We start from the raw sequence: 22,010 nt of genomic DNA on the forward strand, positions 1-22,010 counted from the left end.
ATCTTCTGCAAGATTGATTGGGACATGCAGGTATGCCTCTTTTAGGTCCAAAGTTACGAGCCAAGCCTTCTTGCTCAGCATGGGCAGTAGCTGCTGCAGAGTCAACATTTTGAATTTTGGAACGTCCAGAAATGTGTTTAGGATAGACAGGTCCAGTATTGGTCTCCAGGCTTTGTCCTTTCTGGGCACCAAGAAAAGTCTTGAGTAAAATCCTTGTCCCTGCTCTTGTTGTGGTACCCGTTGAATGGCCCTCATGTCCATGAGGAATGAAACTTGCTTTTGTGCCTTTGCCCATTGATTGTGTGGCAGGTCTGGCATACCTTTTGCCCTTGGCAGGGTGTGAAAGTGGAACCTGTAGCCCTGAGACACTATGTTCAAGACCCATTTGTCCTGGGTAATCATGTGCCAATTTGATGAAAAAAGTGCTAGTTTTCCCCCTAAGGGGGCTGCCAAAAGATAAGTGCTTGGTTCTGGCAGAGGAAAGTCATCGGGACTGTTTTCTGTAAGGTTGTGATTTGTCTTCTCCGCTTTTGGAGGTAGAAGCACCCCATTGCTTAGGCCTGTATGAGCCTTGGGGCTGGGATCTGCCTCTTTGTGGCCTGTCTGACAATGGAAAGGACCAATTCTTTGTAGGCCAGTTCCTGCTAAATCTGGGGGGCTGTACCTGTAAGAAATCCTTAACTGTCTGCATGGATTTCGCTTTATCCTCCATTTTCTTCAACACCTCTTCTGCCTTAACACCAAACTGAGTATCATGCTGTAATGGAGCATCCAATAATTTTGCTTTAACATGATCAGGCAGATTCTGTTCCTTTAACCAAGCATGCCTTCGAGTGATCGAACCCGTAACAGCGGCTCTATAAGAGGCATCCAGTGAATCAAAACCACATTGCAAAGTATGCTTTCCCACTTGTTCAGCTGCATGCAATAAATCCTGCATTTCCTTGTTATCAGAACATTCAGAATTTGTCAACATTTTCTGTTTAAGCAGTGACATTAAGTATTGCTGATATTTAAGCATATGAAACTGACAATTTAAAGCCCTTACAGCTAAGGTAGCAGAAGTGTAAACTTTTTCCCCCATCTGTCCAGTACCCTAGAATCCCTATCAGAGGGGACAGGGATTTTTGCAGTGGAAGCCTTGACCCCTTTGGGACCCTGAAAAATGGTTTCTTGGTCAGTAGCAGGGTTTTTATATAGAAATTTATGAGAGTCTGGAACCCTGTAGTATCTGTCTGGCTTTGCAGGTGCAGGGGGTAAAGAGTCAGGAGACAGGCTGGACTCTGAAAATACATCATCTACAATGTCTAGAACAGGTGGAATAGCAAGGGGTCTGTGCTGAGGAAGTAAAAGAAAGTCTCTGAGCCTTTTCTTAGATTCTGTGTAATCTTGGCTCTCCCAGTGAAAATGCTACCTCTTGGTATGCAGGGTTTCCCCAAAAGAATAATCCTCAGGAGGAGAGGCTGAAGGAATAGATTCTACAGCATCAAAATCCTCATAGGGAGGAAAGCAGTATTTCTGTTCAGAAGAGGAATCAGAGGAAATTGAAACCTGATCAGAAGAGTCATATTCTGTCTCTTGCCTAGGCCTTTTATCAGGAGGGGGATGGGAACCCCTGATCAAAGTAATTAGGTCTTCGGCCATCTTAAGCATCTGTTTCTTAGGCATGGAAGTCTGTCCAGGAGAATGCTGTACTTGTTTCTTTGTCTTCAGAGCTGTTTTAGTCTTTGAAGCTGATGTTGGCTTGACATATAATTTTGTAGGTCTGAAAACACCCTCAGAAGCCGATGCCTGCTCAGCAGCTCCGGACCCATCTGAGGGAATATTTTCCAAGAGTCCAATACCTTGAGTATCCAGAGGCTTAGTCGGCTCCACGTGGGAGTCGGAAGCGGCCTGTGGCTCTGAGGTAGCGGGCATCAGGGGCTGCGAAAGTACCTCACTGAGAACCGTAAATCGGCAATTGGCCTAGCAGACGGTCGTCGGCTGTTCCAACGGCATTATATAATTAAACTTTTGGCCAAAGTAATGAAAGGCAAAATCGTACTGACACTTAATAGTGTGTTGGTTAAATCTAGCACAAAACCAACAGTCAGCAACGTCGTGATCAGGGCCTACGTAAGGAATACAGTAAGAATGAAAATCCTTATGAGGTATTTGCTTCCCACAAGAAATACAATTGTTAACTTTTTCTGACATCGGTCTGGAGCAAGAAAAAAGTTTCCCTGACGGGGTACTTAGCTTTAATGAAGACTTCGGATCTGAAATTCGATTTTGAAAATCTCAGGAGTCGGACGACCGGCACTTGTGAACTGCTTTTGCTTCGAGCACTGCGCGGCAAGAAAGACTGAAGAAAATGGCGTCGGCTGCATCTTTTATACCCCTGGTGCACTGATGTCAGGGAAGAGACGACAGCAACCGATGCCGGACCAAGACTTTGGAATTCAGGCCGACTGCGGGTAGCCTGCCAGCAGGATAACCCAAGAGTAATGACAGCAACAGTGAAACACGATGAACATCAAGAGATAGCCTGTTTCACTCAAATGATGAAATGACTGAAGTGGTGTTTGCAAAAACATTTTTGGATTAGCCATCCCTACACAATAGAGACAGGGTTTCCATTTGCACCACTGTAACACAGAAGTAGGGCTGAAGGGAAGTAAGAAAACTTAATGCTTGGGAAACATCTGGTGGAGACCAGGAGCCTCACAGGACAATACAAGTTTAACTTGGGGGGGCAGCGATGACATCCTTATGTCAGTGCACTAGCTGCTTCCACAGCGAGGGTAAATGACTGGCTATTGCAAGTATAAAGTTACCAGACTCCTTGCTTACAGCTCCCCATCAAAACCCTTGATCCCCAGGTCTAATAATGAGTACCCCTGAAATCAATTTCCCAATTAATCATGTGGGCCACGGACCACTTCAAGGCTACCCAGAAGGAGGAAACTAGGGGATTTAGAGACTGATGAATGTAGAAGCCGGGCAGAACAACTAAATGTGTGTGGAGTTAGAAGGATGTCAGGCAGGGTGTACCTGTTTGTGTGTGTGTACATATATATATATATATATATATATATATATACACACACACACACACACACATATATATATATATATATATATATATATATATATATATATATATGTATATATATATATATATATATATATATATACACACACACACACACACACACACACACACACACACACACACACACACACACACACACACACACACACAACACAGTATTCTAAGCAGTACCTCTAACTGTTGACTATTTAGTGGTCTTAAGTGCAGTACACAGGGGTTCTGTAGTTTATTAAAATGTGGTATTGCAGAGTGTGATTTAAGGAGGCATGCTGGTGCTATTCTGTGGTTTGTGAGACATCAGTAAGCATATAAAGTTTCAAGGAACTGTGAAGGGTAAAGAAGGTTAAATGGTGAGATTACTTTTTTGATTTAACCTGGTCCTGTAATGTTAAATAAAGACAGACCGTGGAAAGGTATAGAAAGAAACTTACGGGAAATGTGGTTATGAGAAGAGAGGAGTGTGATGTGAGTGGACAAAAACAGACTAGAGAACAATGCAGTCAGGGGAGAGAGAAGTAGGTAAATAAAGCATCTGAGGTAAGAGTAGTAAATGGAGATATGAGGGAAAAGGGGGATCAAGAGTTTCAGCAAGGCATGGTTTTATTACAGAAGATAGCTAAGGTATGGGGTAGTGTAGAAGTTGTGCCACTGTTAAGTTGTGTTGAATGATGTTTACATGAGTGATAAAATGGTTTGGGTGGAGATGGCTAGCACTTAGTGAATTTACACTTTAGAAGTGGAAAAAGTTGAAAGAATTTGATGGGAGACCGTGACTGTTTAACTTGTGGTATGACATTTAAAACAAAGGAAGTGATGTGTGTTTATAGTACTAATTCTTGTAGGTGACTGAGGGATTTTAGCTTGTAGGATAAAGGGCATGGTGTTAGGGAATGGTGGGAATGGGGCTAGGGTAGAGGAGCAAAGCCAAGTGTAGTGAAGTGAAGGACAGTAGGCTGTTCCACACACAGGACTCACCAGAAACAATCTCAACAAAAAAAGCCAGAAAGCACAGTGCATATAAGAAGCTCCACTATAAATTTTAAAAAGTGGGGCATCTTCTGTGGGTGGAGGCCTGGTTCCTCCAAAAGTTCTCTTATTTTAGGTACTCTTAAGACTTTTGGTCAAAGATTCTACTTCTCCAAGAGTTGCTACTCATGGTTATACAGCTCTCTGTCACCTTGGGAAGCAAATGTTTCTATTTTTTACCCTTTTCTCTTCATTTTTTTAAAAGAATGGGTATGTACCCTCTCCAATTCAGGGTGTGTGTGTGAGAACTTCCTCCCGGCATGTCCCAACACTACAGCTCCAGAAAGCTCACAGCAACTGGGATGCTTGGGGCCAGCACTGCACAATAAATAGAAAGACACATCTAGATATAATTCTTGCTCATAATTATTAACAGTTTACATCATGCATTCTCAGTTCTATTCCATATTTATTTTTTTTATACAGCTATCAGCTTATCCTTCCCTAGACCTTTTGTTAATGTCTACTTACATATATGGATCTGATTCAGTAGATCAAATTGCCATAAAACTGAAATTTAAATTAACAAGACCAGAAGATCGCAATATCAGAACAACAAAAGTTTAACATTTTGAAACAGGGAAGAATGAAAAACCAACTGATCGTGTCATACACCACACGGAGCTTGTGCATGGAGATCTTGGTGTACTTACAAAAGTATATTTTCCATTTAAACACTGGATTTAACATTAAAATTTACCATTTTAAACGTTTTTGCATATACATACTTAAAATGGAGAAGACTGCTTTGTCAGTACAACGTGATCTCCATTCACAAGCGCAACATGGTGTCTGACATGCGCAGTTGTTTTTACTAGTTTTAAAATGTTAAATGTTCAGTCTTCTGAAATTGCGATCCTCTGGTCTTGTTAATTTAAATTTCAGTTTTATGGTGATTCAATCTACTGAAGTAGATCCATACATCTCTCTCTCTCTCTCTCTATATATATATCATTCATGATCTCAATATATATATAAAAACATAAATATATATGGGTTCCCTTCAGAATATTGAACTACTGAAATCCTGAATTTCAGTAGCCCAAGACTAGAAGTGCAAAAGTGCAGAATACCGAAACTCCAGAAGTGTGAAATTCAAAATCCCAAAGTTCAGAGATTTTGAATTAGCGGTTCTTGTGTTGCTGTGTGTGAGTGGGTAGTTGCAGATGTAGGTAAGTATTTGTGTTTTACGGGTTTTGGGTAGGGGCTTTAGTGTGTATCTGTGTGTTTTGTTAGTGTGATGTGTGTGCACGAGAGGAATGTAGCTTGTGTGGTGGTGTCTTTGTGTGTTTGTCTGTGTAGTGCGACCTCGGAGTTAGTATATTTAAGTAGGGAGGGTGTGGGGGGCTTGCCCCCCACATGGTGGGTGCATGGGGGCTTGTCCCCCTGCTTGTATGTAGGGTAGGTGTTTGTGTATGTGAAGGGAGGTGTATGTTTGTGTTTGTGTCTGCGGTATGTTTAGTGTAGAAGTTGCAATTTTAAGTTTCGCGCTTCTGGGGTTTTGAGTTTATGGATTTTCGGCTTCATGATCTCAAGATACTAAAATTCGAGATTTCAGTATTTTGAGATTATGAAGTGAATCCATATACACACACACATACATACATACATATATATATATATATATATATATATATAGATACACATATACATATGTACACATACATATATGTTCATATACATATACATGTGTGTGTGTGTGTATATATATATATATATATATATATATATATATATATATATATATATATATATATATATATATATATATATATATACATATATATATATGGGTCTGTCTTAGATGACTGACTTTTTGGAAACTTGAAAAAAATATTGGAGAGATCATATGATTGAGTTTCCGAAAATGCAATCATAAAATCTACCTGTTTTACATTTATGCAGGGTGAAAAGTTCTCCTACACCCCATACCCCCTGCAAATTATATATACCAACTATGAGATCACACTACAGTGAGGAAAAGGGTAAATTTCCCGATTCTCACTGTACTGAGATCTCCATTCAAAAGCAGAGAGTTTTCAGAAACTCAATAGAATAGTTGTGTAAGAACTTACCATAACCTTAGATGTCCTTCTTTTCCATGTTGCAGTATTCATTACAGTAGGGGAGGTTGCTGCCTGGAGCGCTGCCACCTGGTTAGTATACCAAAGTCTTTGCTACTGTAGAGTAAGTGTGACATCCCTTGTCAGGGCCATAAACCGACGTAAGGTATAAAAGTGACATCTGCATGTACCCTCTTCAGAATGAACTGCCACATACAGTAGTACTCCTGTGGGTTAAGACAGGGTCATAACAGGGAGAGCCTTAGACTTGCATGTAGACTAGACTTAGGGTAGTAGGTAGTCTGTGGTTAGTGGGGAGACTGGGGGACAGAATGACTATGTCCCCACAGGTAGGCCATGGTATGTTAGTCAGGTAAGGTAGAGGGGCAGGTGGGAGGGACTGAACACTGCAACATGGAAGAGAAGGACATCTAAGGTTATGGTAAGTTCTTACACAACTATTCTATGTCCTTCTAGTCTAATGTTGCAGTATTCATTACAGTAGGGAGAGTACCAGAGCTTTAGGTATGACCCTGGGTGGAAGACTGGGTTGCCTGGTCAATGAGGCTGTGGAGAATTGACCTGGCAAACCCCGCTCTTGCTCTAGAAGCTAGGTCCAATTTGTAATGTTTGGTAAATGTGTGAACCGAAGTCCAAGTGACAGCTTAAAATGGAACCATAGTCAATCCCTTTAAAAAAGGCAGCTGCCCTGGTAGAGTGAGGTTTGACATAACCGTGCAAGGGTTTTCCATAATAGGAATAGCACATGCCAATGGATTTTGAGATCCATGAAGAAATGGTCTGCTTGGAGACTGCCTTCCCTAGAGCTCTCAGATGGAAGGAGATGAATAGTTGGTCAGACTTTCTGATAGATCTGGTTTTGTCTAAGTAGTACCTCAGTTGCCTGTGGACATCCAAATATTGGAGAGTCCTCTCTGAGGAATTTTGTGGATGAGTGAAGAAAACCGGTAGGTTAATGGTCTGGATTAATGAGAGCTATTAACCACCTTAGGCATGAAGGAGGGGTTAGTCCTGATGGCAACTCTGTCCTTGTGGAAAATAAGACAAGGATAGGTACCCATAAGGGCTTGTATCTCTGATATCCTCCTGGGGGAGGTGAGGGCCACTAGAAGAACTGTTTTCAGAGTCCACAGTTTCAGGGATACTGAATGAGCTGGTTCAAAAGTTGGCAAACTAAGTTTTTCTAGTACAAACTTCAGGTTCCAAGGAATATATATATAGGCTTTCTGAGGGGTCTGATATGAAGTACCCCTTTCAGAAAAAGCTTGACTTCAAATCTGGAAGCCAGAGGAGATGAAATGGGCAGACAAGCAGAGATGGCAGATAAATGGACTTTGACTGAAGAGTAAGTTAGTCCTGAGTGAAGTAGTTCACACAAATAGGAAAGGACCATATGTATAAAAGTACTCAGAGGATCCTATTTTTTCCATTGACACCACTTGGAGAATCTGTTCTATTTAGATATATAATTTCTCCTGGTACTAGGTTTTCTGGCCTCCTGCAGATCATTGAGTACATCCTCTAAATATAGGTGTCTGTAGCGGATTAGAACCCTATCACCCATAAGGTCAGTTTCAGATTGTTCACCTGGGGGTGTAGTAGGGATCCCCTGTCCTGTGTGAGCAGGTCTATTCGGTGGGATAACCTGTGATGATTGCCCCTGGCTAGTAGGTGGAGACAGAGAAAACAATGTCCAAAAGGGGGGGTCACCAACAGGACTTTGGGTTTGTCCCTCTGTATTTTCATGAGGACTTTCTGAATCAGTGTGAAGGGAGGGAAGGCATAGAGGTACATTCCCTCCCAAGGAAAGGAGAAGGTGTAAACTTTCCATGCTTGTGGATGTGGGTCCCTTGTGCAGAATCTGGACATCTGTCTGTTCTGAGGGGAAGCAAAGAGATCTGCTTGTGGAATACCCCACCTGTGGATAAGGTCCAGGAATACCTCTCTGTGAAGCATCCATTCGTGAGAGGGAGCTGAAGTTCTGCTGAGTGTGTCTGCCATAACATTCTCTGTTGAGGGAATATACACTGCTACCAGGTGAATCTGGAGTGATGATTCTAGGTTCCATATCTGGATGGCCAGGCTGCACAAAGGGTAGGACTTTGTTCCCCCCTGCTTGTTTATAACTTACTGTCTGTGATCACTTTCAGGGTTCCTGGCTTAAGAACTTAATTGAATGTTAATAGGGCTAACAGTATTGCCCTCATTTCCTTGATGTTGATATGGTCCTTTTGTCTTAGGCTGGACCATCTGCCTTGTACAGAAAATTGATTCTGCTTTATTAGTAGCACTGCATCCCACCCCAAGTCTGATGCATCTGTGGAGACCTGTTGTAGGGGGTGCTGGAACCTGTAGGGGGCGTCCTTGGTTGAGGTGAAGTGCTGATACCCACCATTGGAGTTCTCACTTCAGACAATGAAGTAGGGGAAGGAGTGAGACCAGGGGCTGGGAGTGTTGGCTCCATAAGTTTTTTAGGATCCACTGGATTTTTCGCATGTGGAGTCTTGCCAGAGGCAACATGAGTATAAGGGATGCCATGTGGGATAACATTCTTAGGATTTCCTGAGCTGGCAAGGAGGAGTGGGTGAGGAGTTTTTTGAAGTACAGACAAAGGTCTAAGATTCTTTGGCGTGGAATGAAAGCTTTCATTCTCTTTGTCCTGATCCTGCATCCCAAGAAAACCAGGTCTTGAGAGGGAGTCAGGTGAGACTTTTCATGGTTTATGGTAAACCCTAATTGAGTTAGGGTGGAAATTACCTGTTGTAGATGGAGTAGAAGGGACTTGGTGGTCTTGATGAAGGATAAATAGGTCGTCTACATATAGGTATTTCTGTATACCCTGTGTCCTGCAGTGAGCAATGAAGGGCACTAGACACTTTGTGAACACTCGAGGAACAGTGGAGACTCCCCAAAGGGGCAAGGCAGAGAATTGAAAATGGCAAGAACCTATTGCAAAGCGGAGGAATTTCCTGTAACCTGGATATATAGGACTGTGCAGGTAGGCATCCTTTAAATCCAGGACTACCATGAAAGCCTGTGGTGGTATGAGTGCTAAGAGCAGGGGTAAGGTAATCATTTTGAAGTTGGATACCTTGAGAAAGAGGTTTAGGAAAGATAAATCTAGAATTGGCCTCCATGGGCCGTCTGTCCTTGGTACCAGAAACATTCTGGAGTAGAAGCCTATGTTTCTTTGTGGGTAGGGTACCTGTTCTATGGTGCCCTGAGCTAGTAGTTGTTGAATGCTGGGTGGGAAAAGGTGGGCTTGGTTTGTAGGCAGTTGAAGAATACCCTGGAAGGGGGCTAACATCCACCAAGTCATGAACTATCCCCTCTGAATGAAGAGGACCCATTATTCTGATGTAATTATCCGCCAGGAGGGTAGGGAGAGGGTGAGATGAAGGGATAGGGAGGTGTTTGGGTCTAAGGGTAGTAAGTCACAGTGGAGGTGGTCTGGTTTGGTCAGACTGACTCTGAAAGGTTGTGGTGGAAGAGTTGGTGGGAAACCTGGGAGTAGAGCTTTTCCTTGGTTGCCTATGCCCATTTGACTGAGGCGCTGGGTGCGAGGTCTTCTAATAAAATAAGGTTTTTGGGGGTAGTTTCTGTGGTATCTAAGTGTAGGGGAAACCAGAAAATGTTTTATGTTTTGTAGATCTTTTCCCTTTTCTTGAAGAGATTTGAGAAGCTCTGCTGAGGCATGGCCAAACAGGGCCTTATTGTCCAGGGGTGCATCAAGCAATTTGTTTGTACATCCATAGGGAGAGGTCGTAGTCTCACCCAGGAATATCGCCTCAAAACTGATCCTGATGCAGCAGCTTTTGATGAGGCTTCCATAGCATCATTACTGCACTTGATGATGTGCCTAGTCACTTGGGATGCTGTGGAAAGTAGGGTGTTGATTTGGGCTTTAATGGGAGAGTCAGGAGCCTCAGAGAGGAGGATAGAAGCTTTGGTGATGGTATCCAGGACATATGTAGCCATATGTGTTTGGTAGTTGAGAGCTCTTATAGCTAGAGTAGAGGAGGTATACACTTTCTTCCCTAGTCTGTCCATGAATTTGCTGTCTTTATCCGTGGGGAAGAGAGCAGCAGAAGGCAATTGTCTTGATGTTTTGTCAGCAGAGACTGCAATAGCTGCTGGGTCTGCTGGAGGATTTTGAAAAAGGAACTGGGTTTCCTGAAACACCTTATAGAAACAGTCCAGACGTTTTGAGGCTGGTGGTTGTGAGTCTGGGAACTGAGAAGCAGCCAAGAATGCATCCTGGAAAGCAGGTAACAAAGGGTCACAGCAGAAGGAGATGGTTGCTCTATTTGTAGTAAGTCTAAGTACCTTTTCTTGGTGTCAGACACTTCTGATGCCTGCCACTTAAAATGTTCCCTCATGAGGGAGATTGTGTCTCCAAATGTGAATTCTTTCCCTGGGGACTCAGGAGTAATGGAGTCCTCCTCCTCTGGGGTAATGAAATACTTGGGGGAGTCTATTTGTGATTCATAAGTAATAGACTTCTCTGAAGAGGAATAGTCTTCCTCTAATACCCGTAAAGAGGGTTGAGGAGAGGGGCCAGGTGATAATTGTGTTTGCAAGGCCTAAAATGCCTTAAAGAGACTTTGAGAAAATACTTTCCATCCAGGAACCGGTTGAGGTTCAGGATCCTTTACTTTTTGTTTTCTCTTCAAAGGGGTAGCCGGTGGAGAAAGAATCACAGCTGACGTCTGTTTGGGTGGAAGTGTAGGAACAGGGCCTTCTGACAGAATGAGCCGTGGTTCCCCTCCGCCATCAGGATCTGATGGCTGATTAGCCTCAGCGGACGTACCTAAAGTTTCTGCCATCCCAGCTTCCATTGAGGTCTGAGAAGATCCCAGGCTTTCATCAGCCTCAAGAAACTGCACAGACACCTGAGGCACAGCGTGGGATTTTGGCCTGATTTTCTTGGCCTTCTTCCTCGATGGCTCGGTGGACGGGCCTGCTCCACCTTCCATACCGAGCGCAAGAAGTCATAATCTCTGATTTTCCAAATACAGTTTTAACAAGGCCAGATGTCTGCAAAGTGTTTTTTGGGATGAAATATTTGAAAATGGAGCAGGATGTATGGTTGTGGGCCTCGCCTAAGCAAAATACGCACTTTTTATGCGTGTCCTTGTGAGGGATTTGTCTCCCACAAGCACACTTCCCTTTTCTAGTTGACATATACATCTTAGTAATCAAAAAGCAAAGAAAAACCCAACAGGGCACTTATCTGTATCAGTTGACTGAAGCCGTTGTCTGGTCTGGAGTGTTAACTTTAACCGGTTGTCTGAAAAATGCAATCTGCTTTTAGAACTGGCAAACAGGAGTCCGACATTCACTGCAGCAGAAAAATTCTGACAAGGGTACGTGCAAACGTCACTTTTATACCCTACATCGGTTTATGGCCCTGACAAGGGACGTCACACGTACCCTCCATGAGCAAAGACTTTGATATACTGGCCGGATAGTGGCGCTGCAGGCAGCAACCTCCCCTACTGTAATGAATATTGCAACATGAGAATAGAAGGACATCATATGTTCTCAACCATATGGAGTTTGAGTTTCTCAAAACTTGATCAACTAATACACACACATACACACATATATGCATACTGTATACATACATATATACAGATATATATATATATATATATATATATATATTTATTTTTTTTAAATGTTTATATAACATTTGTTTAACAGGGAGGTCAGACTGGGCTGGTAGCCCATTTTCAGCAGAAGCCAAGGGAGAAAAGCTCCCCATACAGCAAAAAAACAAAACAGATTACTTTAAATATTTACAAAATAGGTTAGTAACAATATATCAATCCATAGTTATATATGCATACACATATGTGGGTTTACCACCATTATCCAGAACAGGCAGTTGAGTCATCCTTTGGTCAAAGTACTTCCGTGAAAAGTCAGAATGCTGAATTCCAGTAAACCCAACAAACACCGACCCTCGAAACTCCCTACCGGTCTGGACCTAGGAAGAAGCGTTAACACGGGTCCAGAAGGGGGTGAAATTGGGCAGTCAGGAATGTCAGTGTTCGGCATTCCATCATTCAGGATATAGGACATTGCGGAGGTGGACTCGACTGCCTGTGGCTCTGGATAATGATGGTAAACCGTGTGTGTGTGTGTGTGTGTGTGTGTGTGCGAGCGCACTTATGTATGTATTTTATATATATATAGACCACAGGGAAAATGAATACTTGTGAACAACAAAGTTGCTGGCTGAGAATCTAAAAAAAAAAAAAAAATCAAGAAAAATGAACCACACACTGTAGACAATCTCAGCTAAGTCTTCAATGAAGTCAAGCAATTACAACTTGCTTAGAAATCAAAACGTCTTTATTGAAAAACAAACAGATGAGAGCTTTCGTCCTTACATGAGCTTCGTCAGTTCTAAGTCTAGTTTATATGACATGCAGTACTTAACTGCTTTAACACAGAGATCACTGCTAATTAACTTGAGCTGGAGTCAAAAATGTATGTCACAGACTGTTTTCCAAACTTCAACAGGAAAAGTCATCTTTCATACTTGTTCTCCATATCCACTCCTATTGGTAGCTAAGAGGTTATATCATATTCTAAGAGGCTACTGACTTAATTAATGCAAACACTTTATATAAATCTTGTCTCTGGCTTTGTATAACTTTTAATACATCAATGTATCTGTAATGTGATAATTAGATGGCATTTGGCATGTTTATATGGGACAAGTACTAAAAAATATGTGACAACCAGTCAAATTAAAATCCTAAAGTAGTACACTGTAGTAATTATAACTGCAGGTAGTCAGGATAATCTGACGAAACCTGCGACTGGGAGTACCTACCTTGTATTTTTTATGTCAGGAACATACCACCCTTTCCATGATAGAATGAATTAAGCTTTCTAATGATATATCAATTGTAAGTGTGTTTAGAGAGAAATGAAAGAGCTCTGTATGTGCTAGGTCCAAGATAAACTGCAGCATTCTGTGACAGTGGAGAAAATAGGATTATCTCAGTTTGTTCCATCTAAATGTTGTCAAAACAGGTACATTATAAGAGGTTGTCAGTAATATGTCTTAAGTCCTGGTTGCCACAGTAGTAATGCCTATAAAACAGCAAAGTGCAGTTCCATTCGTGGGAATCAGTGAGCCTGCGGTGTGTGTCTTGTACCTGTGCCTGTTGCAAAAAAAACTTAGCAGAGATCTCTAGGAAAGAGTAGAAAAATATGCAACTGTACAGACTGTCTGATCCTTGGTAGTATAGTGAATGTACCTGATCATTAAGCATAAGCAAGATATTAATCCATCTATAACTGAAACAACTAAAAATAATTCATAGATTGTTAACACAGTACAAAGAAACGTTTGGTATAATGTAAAGATAGGTCCACTGTTAATAGTCTTGCATACTAATACAGTGCATATGTTACTACTAACACAGACCTAAGTCTGTGATGGGAGGAAGTATCAGAAATGTATAAATCTTTGTTGAAGGGAGACAACCTAAATTTGTGAAGCTAGGGCTAATTAATAGGAAGTGGTGAATCTAATCAGGGCAGGAAGGCAGCATTGTATCAGGGAAGTTTATTAGATAAACTTAAGAGATACTTTTATTTGTGTGAGTTAGCGTTTCTGAGAGAGAGCATGAACTTAAGGAAGAACTGTTGGATTTATTTCTACTATTTCTTAGTGCCATCGTCCTTTGGGATAAACTTAAGAGATATGACTATGGTAGGGTGACTAAGCTGACATGAAGCAAAAGGTACATTTTGGCCTTGAGAAACATCATCAGTTTACTACTGTTATTGAAAGTGATATAAGTAAGGAAAAAGAACAGAATAATAAACTCAGGAGTCTAAAGTGCTTTTGGCTAACTACCAATAGGTAGATGAGACTTCATCAGATCACTGTAGTACAGTACAATAACATTAACAGCATTCATGTGGTTAACACCACTAACTGGACACTGTAAATTGGCCCTAGGTGTGTGTGTGTGTGTGTGTGTGTGTGTGTGTGTGTGTGTGGTACAGATGAACTACCACTGCAGGGCTAGCCACGCAGTGGTGTTAAACCTTGGCTCCAGATGACTGTCACTGTTGAAGTGACACTCTGACCCCATGTGCAAAAATGGAAAAAGGGGGTGTTAAGGATGGATGGACTGACCAGAAAAAAAATCATTTTATTTAACATCATCAAACAATATTAAACAATGAGTGCACGTAAACCAGTATCAAAATCTTGTCAAACTTAATGCAGAAAAGTTTTAAGACTTATTCTTATCAGAATGCATTAGAATTTGAAATGAGAGAGCTATGTTTTAGAAGAGAGTGTTACACAAATATATAAGTACAAAATGCAACAAAATACTATGCAGATAAATTCAGGTCCGCAAAACATCAGTAGTAAACAAAGCAGTCGCAAAACGTACAGCTCTAAAAACATAAACAGTTTATTTAATCAGACAAGGTAAGCGCTTTCACCACCTTCCTGGTGGCTTCCTCAGACCATTAATAACATTAAGCATATTCAAACACATTTAAATACAATTTCACTTACTTTTCATGAAATAGATTCACATGCTGCTTGTAACCCCATCCTGTAACTTTCAATATAATCAAACGCATGCTCCCTAATGCAGCATACATCACTCGTTATCAGGTCCGAGATTTCTTAAATGAACAGTGCATCTAATAAATCTAAAACACATATACCATCAGTTACATGATTTCTTGTGTTAGCAAATTGTGACATCTGTTGCAAGCATCTACTGCACTGCAAACAATTATAATATGTTAGAGAATGGGTGACCTGTACATTGGCATACTGACTGGAGAATAAACGTTTTTCAGCAGGGTGTTAATCTACAGGTAAAGCCAGCTGAAAAAATAATCTGGCACTTCACTGCAGAATATTAAGCTGCCATGGAGCTCAGACTGAAAGAAAGCTAATGGCAGTCATTATTTTACACTTTCTAAGTAGTGCTTTTGCTGTTTAGTCAGTGTAAAAAAGAAAATTAAACACACACACACACACACACGTAAAACACAAGAATTTTACATACAGACCATTCTCTAAGTGCAGTAATACCCTCCAGGCTGTGCGTTACTGTGTAAATAACACCCTGACAGGCAGACATTTACACAGTAGCACACACCCTATTGAGCATTATTACTGACTTACTGTACATATAGAAGAAATGTAATCCAATCCACTGTTAATTATTACTGAATATCCTTTGGGATTTTTCTGCCCACCCCCCATACACACACCAGGATCCCCTGTGAAAATGGGCCTGACACAGTTTAACTTGCTGAAGAAAAAATAAATGACTGTGTCCAACCAGCTAGTGGAAAGAATCCGTGGGCACTGACAAGAGTAAAGAAAGTGCACAACATGACATTTTGTCTCATCAAATAGAACTTATGGCCAAAAACTATCAAATCAGCAATATTTCACTAAAACCAATACTAAAGCCATTAGTACCATTCAGACTATGGAGTAAAGTGACTACTGATTTGTTTCACTTCAACAACAATCAGTACATTATCTGCGGTATTGTTCACAGTTTCCAGAAGTTATTAAATTATGAGCTGCACCTTCAAAATCAGTCTTTACACTAAGAAATCCAGTCATTACAATGAAGAAACCCATATTTTCATATCCTGGTATCCCAGATATTTTCAGCTCCTTTGATGGCTCAGAATACAACCATCAAGAACTTCTTACATCCACACAGGACTGGGAATTAAACCACATAGCCACTTCGCCAAGTTATCTCCAAATCCAAAGCACAAGCTGAAATATTCATACAAACTGTAAAATATATCAAGAAAGTGACATATCAGCTCAAGACAAGACTGCTATCTAGCTCTGCTTCAGTACAGAAAAACACCACTGCTACCCATGGGACTGTGTCCTGCTTAATTACTGATGGGAAGGAGAATGAATACAGAGTTACCCATCTCACATACTTTATTTCCACCAAAGAAAATACCAAATGTACAGTCAGTTTGGCAGAAAGCCCAGCAAGTGCAGTAACTGCACTATGACAGATCATCTGAACCACTGTCTACTCAAAAACCTGCAGGGATAGCAAGAAAAGAAAATGCAGCCCAACTCCACTGGTGTAAAAGGATAAAAGCCTTATCTATAACTTAGGTTCCCCAATCTGATAAGCGGCTCAAGTTTCGGCTGAAGCTAGCACGGCAGTGGAAAGGAGTGAAGTAGCTTTGCCAGTTCTCCTCCCCTTGGGAAAAGGAAGCAAGAGCAGATACCCGTAGCAGACAGTCTTGTAGATGAATCCCTGGTGGAGACAACAGACCTCCAAATGAGAAATGGCTTCAAGGGGGCAAGGCTGTCCTGCAGGGTTATGTCACTCAAGGAAGCAGATGCCATGTTTACTATGACATGTACTGCATGCCAAACCCTGATCACGCTATCAGGTATGGGAAAATGGGTTAGGATTCTAATAATAAAACCCAAACCACTCCAATGAATGCCTCACAAAATGGCCCTCTCAGCGATCTGTCACCTCACTGTACAGGAAAAGAATGGAACAGTAGACAGGGGGATAAAAAGAGATATTCTGACAAGCACTTGAAGCAACAGCGGCTGCTGCAGGAGAGCAAGCTAATACAGCCAGGTACTATGCTGCCAAGACTAATGATGGTCTAAACACTAAAGTGAGAACCATACTTCTCAAGTGCTTCAACATTTTTATGGAAAATACCAAATTTTGTCAAAAAACAGGGGACCATGAAATTCCAAATAGACCCTTAAAATCATGTTTTTTCCCAGCTGTTTTTCCCCTTACAAATCTCATGAAGCATTATGTACATTGGAAGTGATGATATCACAAGTACTACAACTGCAGACGGGAATGCAAAAAGAAGCAAAGGGAGGTGGGCTCAGTTCATGAAGCATTTTCATCCTGAACTCCACTTCTTTGAATGAAGAAAATATCAAGGGAACAAAGCTCTTTTTATTTCTGAAAAAAACACACACCATGTTTTGATTATTTCAAATGACAACTCATACCAATACTAAACTGCTATCCTAATGTATTTCCTTCCAACAAACAACAGAAAGAGCACTTCATTTGTGCTTAGATTTGCCATGTTTTGCAACAACAGGATGAGGGTGCATTTCCTTTAATCTTATTCTTAGTGCAATTTATTGTATCTAGTTTTGGTGTCACGCAGGATTGGACAGCTGTAGGTGTTTTATGAATCAGATCCTCTGACACAGAAGCTACTAAACTTTTATCAGTTTCTCAAACTTCTGGCACTCCTAAGATATTAATTCTGTTCCTGTGTGCATAGGTTTCACTGTCCTGCATCATTAAAGCAATTTTCCTCTGTTCTTTCATCTGGCATTTTCATCCTTTATTTTTTTTCTTATATTCCGTACCCCTCTAACTAACAGTCTTGAGGTACAGGAATTGCTACAGTGCATGCCTCATTGCTCATTACAGTATGTGTGCTTTAAACCCCTGTTCACTCTTGATCCTTATGCACTACTGCTGGGACATATGGGCTGCATCAGATGTCAGACTGGCATAAGGAATGAGTTGCTGTCCCTCAGCACAGGATGGACAAAGCTGCATTGGCCACTCACTCCCACCTACCCACCATCTTTCAGCTTTTCTATTACCCATTTCATTAAATAATCCCTGACTGGCTACATTGTAGGTAACCAGTTATTTTTCAAATGCAGTGAATCCATGTGCTCAATTAATTTTCCTGTTTATGATCTCATCTCTTTTGACATTTTAAGAACAGGTTTAACTCTAGAGCCATGTCATCAGTTTTTCTTATTATTAAATCCTGTATCCTGTGTACAAGAAATCACCATGGATCGGTTGAGTCATTTATTTTTTTACCGGTTATTTTATTAGAGGTATTAACATTCACAGAACACATTTTCTTATTATTATTCCCTTTGTTTTGGTTCATGCCTTAGCATGTTATGTTTATTTAACTTGTGATTATCCATCATTTGATTTTTGGTATAAGAATGTACAGGAGACAAAAATAGTTAACAATTTTTTAATACCTTGCCAAAATATAGGAGCCCTCTTGAATACTTTTTTTATTTTATAGGAGTTTACACACAGCATTTTGTGTTTTTGAAGCATTTACTACATACAAGGGAAATCATTATATTCATGTTTGCAGTACAATTAGTTCAAGAAGGTATTGATGCATTGTACTTGTTTGGTACAGCTGTAATTCAGTATGTAGTAGTATCAACAGCATACTGGCAGTAGGATGAAAGCTGAGTGATGCCAGAGGCCACAAATAAATGGTGTGAAAACCAGACTGGACTACTGGTGATGTTCCTTACCATGCTGTAGGTCAGGATGACTATAAAATCTTTAGTATGGGAAGTAAACCATTCAAACATTATCTTATTGGGAAAGGTATGCATATTTTTTGTTAGCATTTTTCCATGTTTCACAGTAATGGTCTTCTGTAGAACCACTTTTATTGTTTATGAAGTATTTATTTTTCTGGATGGTGCAGTCACAAAGTAAGTATCTATAGCGATTTCATTTTTTGAAACAATCACAGTATATTATATTTCAAAACAAGGGCTCAGAAGATGATAGCTACAAAAGCATCCTAAGCTACTAATGCATTGGATAACAGTCATGATGACTCTAGTTGTATTTTGTGTAATTTTGTCACTTCTGTTTAACTTTTTATAAACTTATGTTTCTGAGTGTTAGTATCTCACTATAGGAATTATGCTATTTTGTATGCAAACTTCTTGATAATTAGCTGTCCAGATTTTGGTCACATGTTATCTACTTTTCTTGAGTCTTTGCCAAATTTTTGAAGCCTACAGTTTGAAATGTATGGACTGGACAGCTATCACCTCTTTATGAAAATCCAGTCAGGGACAGAATATATAGCTAAGAAATGACACAACTGCCAGAAAACAGACTGTTCCATAGATGTTTACTTACCCAGTCATAATGTTATACCATCCAATATACCATCTGATTCACTGGATTCGACTGTATTACCTGATCGTGACTCTACCAACATTTTTTAAAATAAGAAACATCTTTGTAATCATGTCTGTAACTCAGAATTACTTCTTATGTAGCTTGCTCATTTCTACTGAAGTATATGATGATGCTTTAGAAGTGTTTAATTACTTGAATGAAGAATACTTCCATGTGAACCCAGTCATGCAATGTTGCACTTCATCTGAGTATCCGAATATGCTACGGCATGAGCCTGACAAAAAATCACGAATTATAATCAGCACACAGGGAGGGGTGGTGATCTACAGATATTAATTAGAAAAGTTAGAGATAATCATTAAAGTATGAAAAGGGTTGTTAGCCGCAACTGTCCTCAGTGTACAACATTCCTTCAAGGTATTTAAACACTGTTGTTATGCTTTTCCCTCCATTCCTTCTTCTGCAGTAAACATATTAATTTCCTGTGATCTGATTTTGAAGACATGTATCATTTCATAGTCATTCTGAACTGCCTCCTCCCACCATGAAATTCTGTGCACTCACAAAAGACAACCACCATTAGGGGGTGGTGGTTTGGTGAGGCAAAAGTCTACACACAGGATACAACAATGTCCCTCCACCAAGAAAATTTTGGGTGAATGTAACCTGCTCCATCCCACTCTTCCCCAAGAAGGGGTACTGTACATCCTCCCATGCCAGTTCTGTCAAACACCTGATAAGCTAATCAAACTGCAGTGAGGCCTTTACCCTTTTATGCTACACAGATTATAAGTGACAGAAGCACTACTGTCTTTAATGCTAATGTTCTGCTTAATTAGTAGCATGTTCCTGACAAAAAGAGAAAAGAAAGGACCTGATAAGCTTGATCAAAGAATATAGTCATTAAAAAGAACTGCCTATGAAATTAATGTTTCAGGTCTACAGACTGTCACAATGTAGGAGAATAATCTGTACATCAGTAAATGCACTCGTATGTTATGATCTCAAAATCTAACACCTACCAGCAGAAGCTGAAAGCACGTCTTTACACAGCTTTAACCAGAATGAAAGATTATCAATAGCCATAGCTGACAGCATATGACTCAGAGTTTCTTCTACATCTTGACGTAACTTCTGATCAGATTCTCTGTCCAGCAAGGTGAATAAGGCCCCCTCCAGACCTGTTTCTCTGATATTAATGTCTGTAGAAACAAAAATAGAGGTATATTAACCATAAGACTTCAATAAATAAGTCAGTGCTATGAACATTTTTGGTAATTTTTGTGACTTATTTTGAACTCTGTGCAATGTTGCAGGATTTAACAATACTTAGTAGAACTATATGAACCTCCTTTTAAAGGTTGTTGTATAACATTGGCTTTGCCTTGTTTGAACATTATTTGTACATTAGCATTAGTACTACAGAAAATAGCTGTATATTTATATCTCCTGTCTGTTGTACATCTCATGAATTGTGTAAAGTTTATCTCTTGTTATTTAACCTAGAGACTGTACCTCATGAAGTGCTTCTACCTTTGTATTGCCTTCCCAAGCTCTGGGTTGTGCTAGACAAAAGTCTAGGGACCAGCACATCTACCAGGTCAGCAAATTCAAATAAATGAATTTTAAGTTTGGCATCTACTTCTCAGAAGTCCAGGTCAACACACTAGGACTTTGGCTGACTAAGTTCGCTGATGACTGCAAGCTAGGAGTCATTATCAACTCCCCAAGTGATGCAGACATCCTACAAAAGGACCTATCTGAGACTAATGACTGTGTCGGAACCATAGCCTGAAGCATAATGCCAAAAAATGTGATGATATCCCCTTTGGAAAAAACTCAGTTCCCATGAAATACCATGTTGATGTGAGCCCAATGAACACCGAAAGGGCCATAAGAGATCTGGGCACCAAGTTCGACAGCCACCTCACCTTCGACCACCACATTGCCAGTGTGGTCAAAAAGTCCTTCTACATGGCACATCTTATAACCAAAGGTTTTGCATCCAGGAAGAAAGAGGTCATCATCCCTCTCTACTCATCCCTCATTAAACCAATCACTGAATATAATGCCCCGTTTGGCATGTACCTGACCAGACACCTACAACAGCTGGAGAGGCCACGAAAGTACCTCACAAAAAGGATCCTAGGCCTTAAACACATGTCCTACATGGACAGACTCAAGAAACCTCAGCTGTTCTCAGCCTCTTATCATCTACGAGGTGATCTCTGCTTGATTTACAAAGTCATGTCCGACTCAGCCCTACTTGGAAATCCCAATACCCCCACACCAGACGCTCCAGAGATCACACCCTCATTATCACAATTAACAGAAAATGCTGGAGGGATAGGTTCATCTCCTAACGGCTGCCCATACTCTGGAATAAGCTTCCCATTCATGTCAAGCAGAGCACCTCGCTGGCCCTCTTCAAGAGAAATCTTGATGAGTGGATGGGTAACAGAAAGTTTACTCCAGGGATCATTCCAGTTACCCTACTGGATAGGGGCACTGTGAATTACCACCGGGTGGTACGGCGCCTGGACAATTGTTTTGGGCTAGGCTCCAGGGCCATTAGCCTAGTGCACACCTATGAACACTCTCAGAACCAAGGCAAAGGTGATGACTACTACTAGCACCACATTAAACTTTTAGAACTTCTAGCTAACATGCCCTACTCTGTAATAGCCCATATTCAAATACTGTGTCCATTAATGATTAGAAGTTGAAAGAAATTACAAGGTAAACTGGACTAATTCCCCTTGCCAATTAGCAGATATGTAATCACCAAACCAGCTGATCTGCTGACTTATGACAAAGCCCCCTGTGATG

The 22,010-nt window shown here is 40.7% G+C and overlaps 1 protein-coding gene across 2 annotated transcripts in view; it reads right to left on the minus strand.

Moving 5' to 3' along the window:
* Positions 1 to 22,010, minus strand: part of HEATR5A (HEAT repeat containing 5A) — a 2,570,019-nt gene that overhangs the window by 1,046,872 nt on the left and 1,501,137 nt on the right. For both annotated transcript variants that reach the window (XM_044073826.1, XM_044073825.1), the window contains one exon: positions 20,204 to 20,383. In XM_044073826.1, the coding sequence (XP_043929761.1) occupies positions 20,204 to 20,383 (180 nt within the window). The remainder of the gene's footprint in view (positions 1 to 20,203; positions 20,384 to 22,010) is intronic.

This window comes from Protopterus annectens, chromosome 6.part0 (genome assembly GCF_019279795.1).
Source record: "Protopterus annectens isolate FY-2018-M chromosome 6.part0, PAN1.0, whole genome shotgun sequence".
Classification (NCBI taxonomy): Eukaryota; Metazoa; Chordata; order Ceratodontiformes; family Protopteridae; genus Protopterus; species Protopterus annectens.